The 13,766-nt window shown below is 34.6% G+C and overlaps 1 protein-coding gene across 2 annotated transcripts in view; it reads left to right on the top strand.

The window, feature by feature from the left end:
- Positions 1-6,878: 6,878 nt before the first annotated feature.
- The window catches only part of LOC137389865 (leukocyte receptor cluster member 8-like), a 61,021-nt gene continuing 54,133 nt past the window's right edge, over positions 6,879-13,766 (top strand). For both annotated transcript variants that reach the window (XM_068076013.1, XM_068076012.1), the window contains exons 1-2: positions 6,879-6,985; positions 7,142-7,312. In XM_068076013.1, coding sequence (XP_067932114.1) covers positions 6,948-6,985; positions 7,142-7,312 — 209 coding nt within the window. In that variant the 5' untranslated portion in view covers positions 6,879-6,947. The remainder of the gene's footprint in view (positions 6,986-7,141; positions 7,313-13,766) is intronic.

Below are 13,766 nucleotides of genomic sequence, written 5' to 3'. Positions count from 1 at the left end.
GCATTTGTTCTCTGTGCAAATTTTCTTATCCGCTCAGTGTTGGGTTTCTGATGTATCGAGCTAGAGAAAGTAAATTGCATTATCATACTTTCTAATATTCTCAAAAAACATATTGCTTTTTCATGACCTTCTACTCTACTTTGTAGAACATTGAAAGTCGATTGAGAAAGAATGACAGTCAGAAGATAGGGTGATATGACGATACATACGTTATTGAACAAATACTAGTACAAGTACAGATACTACCATTTTAAGATGTATCACTGACATGATGGTGCTTATATGTGATGGATGAGAAAATGGAGCAAATAAATCTGTAACTGGATGTTTGTATTTTTTTGCAGAATAAATCCTAAACTTATAATCTATCTATTGATTCAATTGATGAAATAAGAAAACTTCAGCAAGTAAAAATACTGCAAGAATGTGTACTTAGCATATGAACTGTTGTGTGTACAAAAGTAGCCCAATTCCTTCAAATTATACAAAAGTGAGTAATTTTGTATAAGTCTAAATGATATTCACTTCGAAATAGTCTTTTAATGTATGCTTATTATATAGCAAAGCTAAAGAGAAGGAGCAGTTATAGTAGCCATGCAAGGAGATTGAGAAATGGGTTTTTACTTCATTTCAAAGATATTTATTACAGCATTACAATGTGGTTGAAGCTATGGCCACTTTAGCATAATTTTATCAAACGTGCTTAATTGTTTTGTGGTCTTTTTGTTAATTTAGAGTTGGCTCCTTTATATGTCATATTTTTTCTTGCTAAAACAATATTGTTTAGTAAATAATTTCTTTTGTATCAAAGTGAAATAACAGGTTATATGCAGAAAAATCAAATTTTTATGAGAGCCTTCTTTTGCTCATTTATGATGGATGACACTATTGTAAATCATATACATGTAACTTGTATTTGTAATTTACTCTGTATATATGCATATGTACCCAAGGGTGATCTCAACCGGCTGTGAGGGAGACTCCATGTAAAAGTGAAACATAATGGTATGCAATAGGAGATGAAAAACAACTCCAAAGTTATGAAATGATATATTGACAAACAACCATTAGTCACTTTTAGTGATGGGCTGCTGATAACATAGAAATACTCAGTTATTGACATGTGTCTGTATGTATAAGAGTAACAACTTCAAAAATACATACGCTTGTTTTTTGCTTAATAATTCAATAAAAATGTGGTTTTAACTTCAATAACACGGTTTGTTGCAAATAAACGACTGTTAAATCACCATGGTTCCCAATAATCAACTCGAATTAAATTGATATATTTGCAAGGATTTGATATATGGATGATTATAGGATTTGATATAAAAAATAATTTACATAATAAAATACATCAACACACGTTCATAACATGCATTCATCGTGCCATTCGTAATTTTCTGCATCACAATTCACAGAATTAAAGTAGGGGCAATATCCTAGATCGTAGGCATAGTCTATCAGCTTGTAGACGTAATCTCCTGTAGGCAAAATCACTTGTAGACGTAATCTCCTGTAGGCAAAATCACTTGTAGGCGTAATCTCCTGTAGGCAAAATCACTTGTAGGCGTAATCTCTGGCACCCGATCAGTCGACAATGATATCAATACCAATGATATGCAGCCCCCAGGTGCTGTATATCATTGGTATAACAAAAAATTTGAGCCTCACGAAGGCGCTTCAGCAACGCTAACCAGACTGCATACACCAAAGTTTTCAACTACACTTACAAGTTTCTTCATATCTTTTTTATTTTTTTGTATCATAACATTAGATACAAGCTGCTTAGTTGAAAAACTTCTACGGAGAAACTTATTACGAACAAGCATCTACAGAAGAGAAAATAATGTTTTAAACTAAAATTTGACATTAAATCCTATTTTAACTGCGATTCTACTAGTTCAGGGTAGAGCTGTTCGATGTCTACCTGCACTATGCATTCAATTTCAGAGTTGTTTTCTTCCGAAAACCGAATAAAACCGAATCTTCATTTGTTACTTCGGTTTATTTACTCATATGGGCATTATGAACCGCATCGAACCGAGATTTGTATATTTATTAATAAATAGTAAACTAACTACAGAGCTTCTGTAGTTCAAGTGAATGGTTATACATCACATAATTTTAGTATTAAATCAGGAGTACCTCAGGGCTCAGTGCTGGGACCCCTATTGTTTATTCTTTACATCGATGACTTGCCACTCTGTGTGAAAGACGCTGACTGTCGACTGTATGCCGATGATACTCTGCTGTGCATGGATTTGACAAACACCAGCCAGCTGGCTTTGCAGACTAACGTTACAGCATTACAGCATTGGGCCACACAGTGGGGCATGACATTTAATCCAGAAAAGTGTATCCACATGCAGGTGGGCAAATCGACACCAGATTTTAAACTTTTTATGAACGGAATTTTTATACCACAGGCGAATGGTCTGAAATATTTGGGGGTTTTTATACAAAGCGACATCAAGTGGCACGAGCATATTTTAAACATTACTAAGAAAAGTAATAAGGCACTCGGACTTATCCGACGCTGCCTTTTTAATGCAAGCATATCAACAAAAATTGTCGCCTATAACACAATTGTTCGACCATTACTCGAATATGCCTGTCAGGTATGGTCACCGCACGCAAAAGGCTTAACTGACAAATTAGAAACAATTCAAAGACGGGGGGTTCGATGGATTTTCAGACTCGGGCCTATGGATAGTGTCACAGAGTGCATGCGTGTAAATAACATCCAAGAACTAAAAGATAGAAGAGAAGATTTGGATTTGAAATTTTTAAAAAGAATTGAGTTTGGTCTATATGAACTAGACCTCAATAACTATATCTCTTTTAACCCATCCCACCAAACCCGTCATGGAGTAGTCCACCCACATTTTAGGATAGACCAATATAAGCACTCTTTTTATAATAGAATGGCACCGAATGTTGTGGGTCAGGGCGTTGATGACTCCCTCAGTTTTTAATACGATCTTAGTGTTGCAACAAATTAGGTTTTTGCGTTCTTATCAATCATTTTATCTCAAATTTTATGTTCATATAATGCCCTCGGGCGTATTGGACAGATTCGAATATATATATATATATATATATATATATATATATATATATATATATATATATATAATAATTAATATTTGCAAAAAATGTTCAAGTAATGGTGTCATTTTCAATTATAACAATATTAATTAACCAATACGATTTGAAAAATGTTATCGCCTTTAAAATTTAATGAATCAACATCAAATTAATTAATTTAAAAACAATTGAATAAATATAAATAAAAAAATTACAATATGCTCAGGACAAATACAATCAATGAAGATTAATACCATAATAAGACATTACAAATATGAGTCTCTTAACTACAAAACATCACATGAGTTAATTTGGCAAGAGTCAAGAGACTCAAGACTATTGCTACAATTTGGATGAAAAAAAACTCTAAACGCATTTGCTGACCGATCGACGCTGACACGAAACTACATGTATGTTTACGAAGCCTCTGCGTGGGCATGTGCAAACACTGAATCGAATCGTGATGTAAAATTTGGTTCATGCGCAGTTGTCTTCTTCTTTTGAATCAATTAACCGAGAGAGAATAACTATCAAAAAACCGAATGCTCTCGAATCGTTATCCAGCACTAGTTCAGGGTATTTTATCAAAGTTAGCGGTAGAAGTTAGAACTCTTTATGAGGCTACAGCTATGCGTGGCATATTTATTATAACATCGTATATTTCTATTGATGCTGGAAATTATCTAAATGCTATGTGAGGTGACTGACATAGCCATTAACGATATACACAGGGACACTAATTGGAGATTACACTTCTATTCCATCTGACAGCTTTAGCTTGCGGTATACGCATTTTGAAGTGATCATAAAATTACCCCCTACCGTTACAATCTTGTCTGCCCTCATTAAAGTCGGAGAATAGTTAGAAATAGTCTATTATCTGAACGACAATTAAACGTACTAACATGGCCACCATCTTTTTGATGCCTATCGAATATTTATTATTAGCGTAAAGTCCCAGAAATTAGTTGAATGCGTACAGCAACCAAACGCTTTTGATCAAACGGGTGCCTTCACGTAAGACTACCTATAATGAGTAGTATAGTAGAATGAGCGTTTAACTGGTTCAGAGCAAACCAAAAAATTGTGTTTCCTTGGTATTGGGTGATTTTATAAGTTGTAAAAACTAGCAAAGGCTAAATGTTTCAAAGCATGTCTGCCAGTTTTTTAAATAATTGCCATCACAAAACAAATATCAAATACAACAGAAATCATTTTTTATAGCAAAACATATATTATTTCGTTGATAAGTTTTCCGACGCATCAACTCATGAACTCAATCGAGTTGAAAAAATCGAATGTTAAAATTATTTAGATAATTTAATATGCAATTTGCATCGTAGTTGCCATAGACGGCGACAAAATTCCAGAAGATATTTATGAGCTTGTTAGACTTTAAAAATGGCTGTGGACAATGCAGTTATGTATGTTCTCAACATCATCTACAAGAGCAATTACCTCGTATTACCTCGTAGGATTCTTCACGCTAAACCACCTAGGGATGTAAGGGGCGTGCCTCAATTAGACCCAAATGGATTTTTTTTTTTGTAAAACAATGTTCCAGTAATTGGTTTCATAATTAGAATCTATGAATTAATGTTACATAGAGGTCTGCAATTTAAGGTCTCGTATTGTCTTTGGTAAAAAGCTATTGTGGAAGAGTGACCTGTTTGTTTGTAGAGTGATTGGAACTCCGTGTCTTTGAGATCTAGTTTGTATAAAGTTTGTTGGTATGGTAATGAGCTTGTCATAAGATTCTGTGAGTGCAGGATGTATATCTTCTTTGCTTAGTACTCTCATAAGTAGCCTCATTCTTTGTTGTTGTCTTCTTTGTTGTAGTGGGATCACTCCTAGCTTGTCCATAGCCTCGCTTATGCCTCTTGTACCTTTCAGGTTTGCAATAAACCTGATATTGCAATAATGCAATATAGGCCTACCTACGACTAATCATTGTTGAAATTGATTTTTATTGTAAGTAATCCTGAGTATTCTGCTATAACTAAGTTTGCGTTTATAAGGTCTTTTATAATGGAACCACTATGTCACAAGAAAAGTCAAGACTGTCTTTTATCTGAAGCTTAGGTGTAAAATGGCCATGAAAGACTAATATAGTTTTAAATCAAATATCAGAGTGCCATAGGCCGTTTGGTTCACAACACCCAATCATATTGATACGCTACTAACATAATTTTATGTTAAACGCCGTACCATACAATTCGATAGTGTAAGTGTTCTTGCATGTTGACCTTTAAATCTAATTGAAAGGCAGCATTATTTAAGCTTGCTTTTAGGCCTACTATGTAATAATTTCAACGATTGATGAATATCTGTTAAACAATGCAGTGCAAAAGCAACACAAAATCATTAGCACTGTGGTGTCAGAAATAAAAAACCAACTGCACATTGGTTATAAATTTATATATTATAAATTATTAACACTTGCTATGGAAAGCCTTTATAATGGCTCGCATATCTCATTCATTTGGCCGAAAAAGCCTTTATAACGGCTTACCTCGGCTCAACTTTACAAAAATGTTGATCACAGAGTTAACAGATTAACCCAAAGTTTTGCGCCATTCAATATAGGATATCGGGTTATCATTTTTCCAAAAACCAGGCCAGTTAGTTTTCTTTTCACTCAGTCTATGAAGCATAAAATTTCTTATAAATTCTCTCATTATAATCTCTTATGAATTTCTCATAAAATTTAAATTTCTGATTTAGGATGGATGAGAAACAAATTGTAAACAGCCACCTAAACATATTTCTACTGCTGAAATTCTTCAACAGCGGGGCTCAAATATTTTTGATAACTGTATTTTCACATGAGAGAATGATGGTCTGCGTTTTGATCAAATTGCAAAAATGAAAGTATTCTTTTTTTAGCATCCGGTTTCACTAAACTAAACAATGTTTTTCAAACTCAAGGATTATTATGCAGAATTGTCAGTTAATTCCAAAAAAACTTTAGATTAAAACTCTTACGACAAAAACCCTAGCGTTTACGGCAAAAATATCAAGTGTGTGTCCTCAAAAGTTTTTGTAACATCGGAATAATTGAAGAATACTGTAGTGAAAGCATTAGTTAGTGAGTAAATTAGTTTCAATGCACTAATAAAATTTAGGAAACACATTCCAACCACGTAAAGGTTAACGGTGTGCAGATGGCAAAAGTTGGCTAAAAGATCCATCTCAATTTCACCCATCACTTATGTTACTGATGAAAAAAATTAATAAACAATATATTGTTTATTAATTTTAATTGTTTATAAATATGGGTTGGACGCAAATCTGCTTAGCCATATAGAGCTGCATACAAAATTTTCTTAAATTTTATCAGAAAGTGTCGCTATTTTTCTAACATTGGCGATTGTTTTTGTGTTTGAAATGATCTAACTGGCAGGATATTTCAAGATTAAAATCGACAACTTTTGGTCACGGTTAAAACACTTATATAAATATCAAATATAAATATCAGCTTCATAATATCGTATTGTGACATGATGATGTATTTTCAAACATTCTAGTAATCAAACATATGTAGTCAAGCATTATTTTGCCAAATGTTGGAAGAATATATAGTTCATGGTTTATCACTGCCCCAAAAGGACAACTGTTTTATTTTGATTGTAGCAGTTTTATACCAATCTTTCTTGTAATCGAGACATTAGCCATCCTATTAACTACAACAGCAGTACAAGGATCTTTCCAAAACACCATGCTAGAACAAACAGAATACGCCCGCTATGAATTACTGTTATTATTTTAATGATTTCATGTTTGTAGGTTTTTGGTTGGAACATTGGATCGCAAAACTGACAATATATTGTCTGACACTGAAGATATCCTCCTAGGAGATGACAGTTGGAGTAATGGAGGCAAACACATCGTCAATGTACGAGTAACATTTCTTCATGCATAGTTAGGCCAACCCTGTTAGTCAGCGTTTTGTATTAATATTAGTTCATACTTCTAATTCAGAAGCTAAGCCCATGTAATCTTTGCTGTTTTTAACATTTTTTAGCTGAACATTACATACTTAATATTACAGAGATAATGCAGCGTGGATCACGGCCCAAGCTGCCCTCTCCGCTGTGCAGCAACCTTCTATTTCAACATCTGATGGCAATAGTACATACAGCAATGATTCACATAGCGCACAACAAATGATCACTGCGTCGCCTCCTTCGCAGACTTGGGTAGCGGCGAGCCCATATCAAGGGTATGATAGGATTTTAGGCTATATTATATTGCTGACCAGTTTTTTGAAAATGGATTCTTCTAAGAGTTTTTGAAAAAGCTAGATTACCTGCAGGTTAATACTCCATGCCGTATCTGTACATACAGCGAAGCATCGGTTCTCGAACATAATCCATATCAGAAGGTTGTTTGCAAACCAAGTTGTTCGATATCCAAAACAATTTTTCCCATTAGAATTAATGTATGTAAATTTTAATCTGTTTCAAGTCGAAAAAACAACTTCGGTAAAGTACTTTTTTAACATTTTACACCATAAATTACTGTGTACTGCATACTGTAAATAAAAATGGGTATATATTGATTGTGTTTAATTTTAATAAAATATTTTCTATTTATGATGAAAAACTAAACAATCGTATCTTCACTCAGAGTGTCCCCTGATTTCTGTTTCTCGTTCACTCAGAGTGTCTCCTGATATCTGTTTCTTGTTCACTCAGAGTGTCCCCTGATATCTGTTTCTCGTTTACGAAAATAAGCAAAAGTTTTTCCGCTGCTTCCAATACCTGCGGCTTTTGTTTGCTAAAAATACTAGATCCTTAAGCGACATCACTTGCTTTAAGCTGGTCTCAGTTTAAAAAAAATTGTATTTATGGTCGATTTCGCCTTGCCAAACTCCTTAGCCAACACAGATACATGCGGACGAGGTTCATATTTAGCTATCAATTCCTTTTTAAATTCAATATTTTTACAAACATATTTATGATAATTGCAATAATAATACAGTTTTATAAATATGCTATTTTATTTGAAAGCAATAAAATATGCTATAATATTTGATATAGATTATAAGTGATCCCTGCAGGTAATAACAGTATGATAGAGATTATGATAGGTGATCCCTGCAGGTAATAACAGTATGATAGAGATTATGTCAGGTGATCCCTGCAGGTAATAATAGTACATGTATGATAGAGATTATAATAGGTGATCCCTGCAGGTAATGGCAGTATGATAGAGATTATAATAGGTGATCCCTGCAGGTAATGGCAGTATGATAGAGATTATAATAGGTGATCCCTGCAGGTAATGACAGTATGATAGAGATTATAATAGGTGATCCCTGCAGGTAATAACAGTATGATAGAGATTATGATAGGTGATCCCTGCAGGTAATGACAGTAGGATAGAGATTATGATAGGTGATCCCTGCAGGTAATAACAGTATTATAGAGACTAGAAATTCCACTGTCATACAGCCCACGACCAAAGTAATAATGGAAAAAAGAAAGGGTGCTGTTGGTTGTTGAAAAAGTAGTTCTCAGCAGGAATTGACAGAGTATAATGTAAATGAGACTTGTTTGAGATGATATAAAATTAATTTGAGGGAGCACGACTCTAAAAAGGCGACGACGTAATGTTATGGGAGGTTGTATGTCCATAGTAGTTGTCAAATAGTTTTGAAATGAAATTCAAAAGGTCAATTATGCAAAACAAAAGGTTGTATAAAAATCAGTCCTAATCTACTATTATCTCAAACTCATGTTTTACAACAATAGAATAAATATTAATTCAAGCTGTAGGCCTAAACTACTGTACATAATTTAAATAACAACAGCAATAATGAAATGTTTATTATATCTCTGAAATGCAATATTAAAAGTAAAATATATTGTAATATACAGTTTGAAAGTTGGTTGTGTTGAATGTAGAACGGTTTTGACAGCGATATGTAACAGAAATAAATATTAATAAAATAAATAATTAACTATCTCAAACTTATGTTTTACAATAATAAAATAAATATTAATTCAAGCTGTAGACCTAACCTACTATACGTAATTTAACTAACAACAGCAATAATGAAATATGTTTATTATATCTCTTATTATATTGAAATGCAATATTAAAAGTAAAATGGCAAGCTGCCGTGTAATATACAATTTGAAAGTTGGTTGTTGGTTAAAATAAATATTAATTCAAGCTGTAGACCTAAACTACTGTAAGTAATTAAACTAACAACAGCAATAATGAAATATGTTTATTATATCTCTGAAATGCAATATTAAAAATAAAATATATTGTAATATACAGTTTGAAAGTTGGTTGTGTTGAATGCAGAACGGTTTTGACAATGATATGTAACAGAAAGCAAGTGTTGGCATTTACGCGTCTGGAAGTTTTATGTAAACTGGAGTGAAATAAAGAAATATTCTTGTCATAAAAGAGCGTTGTAGTAACGCCCTATCTTGTAGATAAGATGTAAAGAAATCTGGCTGATGTTCTAGATAATTTGAAAAACCTTCAGTAATTGGACAAAAACGTAGGCTGATAAACTGTGTACCACATTTTCGTACCTGTAAATCGATCTACGCCTCAAACAGTACACAAACCTTCTTGGCAATTAAACAATGCCATAGACTGGTGAAATGAGCACGTTTTTCTCATGCTGAATTGCGCACTGCTAAATAGTTCTACTATCTGTCGCACGGCTTTATTGGCGTTCCGTAGGTCGGTCGAAACTATTAATAAACCAAGCTTTTCAAGCCTTTTGTGGCGATTTTCGTCCAAATTAATCTGTCTATTTGTGTATAATCCGATCAGATGGGTTAGTTTTAGGAATTTGCTGTAACCTTTCAAAGGCTTGGTGACATATTTAAATAGGTTTATATGCGTTTTGTGTCATTATTATACTTAAACGACTTTACTGAAAAATAGTTAAATTTGTTGATAGGATTTCGTTGCAAGGGTTTGGTGACGGCCGTTAACGGATAATTTTTTGGGAGTTGTGTGCACATGTGCATTTATCATAAATCTCCCAATCAATCGCTTCGTTCTTGTTTGGTCGAGGGATTATGATAGGTGAGCCCTGCAGGTAATAACAGTATTATAGAGATTATGATAGGTGACCCCTGCAGGTAATAACAGTATGATAGAGATTATGATAGGTGATCCCTGGAGGTAATGACAGTATGATAGAGATTATGATAGGTGAGCCCTGCAGTTAATGACAGTATGATAGAGATTATGATAGGTGATCCCTGCAGGTAATGACAGTATGATAGAGATTATGATAGGTGACCTCTGCAGGTAATAACAGTATGATAGAGGTTATGATAGGTGAGCCCTGCAGTATGTCTAGGAAGTGAATGCGTGAAGCTAAAGTGAAAGGATAGGAGGATGATTATCACTGTGGAATCCTGTTTTAAATGTTTTCCATGGTATTCATGTATTGTTGCGAGAAAAAATGAGTTGTAATGTAAAAGAAAACAGGGTCAACTCTTGCTAGCCTTGAAGCAAAACAAATGAATCTGATAAGGCTTGACCGGAGGTGTTTTTCACTTCCACTCTATGACCGTTTTTTTTTCACTTTGAGACTTATTTGTTTGGTCATGCAATGGAACTGTCAATAAGCTATGTTTTTTTCTAATTCCAGCTTTTTGTGATGTCTGAAGGTTATGCAGACTCGCGCAATCAGTCTAGACTACACTGATGCATTCTGCTTGAACTTAGTAGTGTACAAAACCTTTATTGTAAGTTTGTAACTATTTCTGTGTACATGGGAATAGCTACAATGAAGGTTTTGTACACTACAGATTTTGCCATGGCATGTACATGTCACTTCAAAATTGTTGACCATGTGCGCAGTTAGTCCTTGAAAGTGTTAGAATTGCCTATAACATATGTTGACAACATTGAAAGTGTTAGAATTGCCTATAACATATGTCGACAACAGTTTAGAACAGTTGTAATGAGCAGTTTAGTAACATTTTCCTCTAAGTTTCATAAGAGTCTTTAATAATAATAATGAAAACTTCATATTTATCTTAAGTACAAATAGTGGTTTAAAAGTGAAAACCTGGTGGCAAGCTGGCTGGCAGAAGTTCCGAATTGATTGAAATGGCAAACATTTAGCGCAGTCGCTTTGATTGAGCCGGAGTAAGACATTGTTAATGTTTGCTTTGTTGGTATTACAAGTACTCAGGCACATGTAGCTATTACAAGTACTCAGGCACATGTAGCTATTACAAGTACTCAGGCACATGTAGCTATTACAAGTACTCAGGCACATGTAGCTATTACAAGTACTCAGGCACACAATATCTTTACATCAGTACCTGCTAATATAGGATTTGGAACCTCAACAATATTTTTATATGAATTAAAAATGTTTTAGCTCTGTAGTCTGTAAAAGTCTAGCTGTGTAGTCTGTAAAAGTTTTGGTAAGCGGTTGTGACTTTTCTAATCTATTTTTTGTATTTAATAAAATAGTGTCAAAAATACCCAAACACAAGGGTTTCCGTCTGAACTTGGAATGAAATCGCCAGGGGGTACATTTTTGAAGTGACAGCAGTTATGGCATCGCAGGTTGCATAACTTTGCTTAGGGGTTTAAAGGTTGACTTGCAACAAAATTCACATTACAGTTATTTGATATGAAAAGATTCACCATGTCTTACTCTGCTGTGTTGTAGGTGCAAAATATGTGAAAATGTGATTACAAGCTCTTAAAAGCTCAAAAACGAAAAGCCGCCGTAGATTGGAATCATTTTATTTCTCTGACTTTGTCATTACATTTGGTTATGACAATTGTAATGACAATTAGAGACTCATTAGAGACTCGTTTGTCTCCCTAATGAGTAAAAAGTGTAAACATACTCAAAGGGAACAAAGCATGTGTGCAAGTTACTCTTGTTGAACAATGATAGAAATGTGAGAGTAAACGCTGCTTCTAGGATGTAGGACACTTGGAAAACCCTATGCGTACCTCCAAAACCTTTATACCTTGTACCCTCCCTTGAACATCCGTACTCCTGCATGTGTCTACCCTTGAAAGTCTCTAACTCATAAAACTACTACCTTATGAAATTCTTACGCCTACCCTATCTTAAAAACGTCTACCAGATTTCAAAACTTCTCCTTCAAGCCACGGAGCTTTTTTAACAGCATTGTAAAATATGCATAGCTTTCACCCAAATACTTTGCTTCAATAACCTTTCAAGCCTTCTATAAAGAATGCTTGAAAAAAGTGCTCTGAGTTATTGATCTGACTGTAAATAGCTGCACTATTGAATTGCATTATGCTTGTTAAGCCATTGAGACATTTTAGAGTCTATCTGCTATTACTACAATCGCTACAAAATGCATTCAATAAGGAGTTGTTGTTCCTTTAGGTCTGATAACTTCAGATACATTTTACCACTAAAGTTATTTACTCATTCAACCTCAAGTTGGATCAATGTTTACTCGAGTAGGAATAATCTCAAGTAGTTGTGGAAATATGGACTAGCTGAATCTCTAAAGGAGTTTTCTGCAATTGCCATAGCTGGTAAAATTGACAGGGTTTGGCCTTGGTTCGACGAAGGTTTTGGAGGAATTTGATGTCAGTTATAACTGCTGTGTTTACTCATTCGCACCCAATGCGAGTTTTATAACGTTGCTAGGCACCCAACGCAAGTTTTATATTGTTGCTAGGCACCCAACGCGAGTTATCTCTCTTCTGAACTTTACCTACTCTTTGTATCATAATTTTTAAATTATAAAAGCCGATTTTTGATTGGTTAAGAAGAAAAATTTCTGGCTACCCTAGGACACTTATGTATTCGCGGCATCTAACTTTCGCGTTTTCGCGGCAACATCCTCTCGCGAAAATTTCATGAGCGAAACTAAACTATCATAACGAACGAGCGAAAACGCGAAATTAAATGGCTTTCTTCATTGATATTCACAATAAAATCATCATATTAGAAATGCAGGCAAGTTTCGTGTGTGGTTGGCTCATTGGGCAATTTTTGCTAAACTCATTATAGCTAATACACCGACTGAGCAGCATGGCAAAACAAATTAAGATAATAAGTTTTTTTGGAAAAGCCTAGACAAATGAGGAAGATGATGATATTAGTTTAGTCATTGAATTTGTAACTGATGAGGATGACAGTCTAGTAGGGAAAGTCATAAAATTGAATAATAATTATTGTGGTGATGAATTTTATTACCAACCAAAAGCAATAACAACCCGGGGCCATGGCCACCGCGGCACCGCCGTGCTATAAATACTTGAATTCTAATATTGGTACCACATCAGTCACTGCAGCAGGGACCTTGACGTCATTGATAGTCCAGGAGACAAACTGCAGCAAGCGATCAAATTGCATTATTGATCTCGCCTACACATTTCTACCTGCGGTTCACAAATACAAACTACCATACTTTTCGGACTATTAGCCGCTACTTTCTTCTGATGATTTGAGCCATGCGTCTTATGCGGTAGGTAGGCCTACAAGGGTGCGGCTAATCACTGTGGCTTATTCTGTGGCTTTTTCTTTCACCGCTAGGGCGCACTAACGGGAATCTCCAATTAGTGCGCTTCTAGCGGTGAAAGAAAATACGAAACAATGCCTCACGGTACTGTCCCGTTAGGCACTAAGTTAAAAAGCGTCGGATAATACGAAACTGTGCTGTTCTGCACTGTTCCGTTTT

Source organism: Watersipora subatra, chromosome 3, assembly GCF_963576615.1.
Source record: "Watersipora subatra chromosome 3, tzWatSuba1.1, whole genome shotgun sequence".
Classification (NCBI taxonomy): domain Eukaryota; kingdom Metazoa; phylum Bryozoa; class Gymnolaemata; order Cheilostomatida; family Watersiporidae; genus Watersipora; species Watersipora subatra.
Note: the sequence above shows the minus strand (reverse complement) of the source record. Positions and strands in the feature narration are given on the sequence as shown.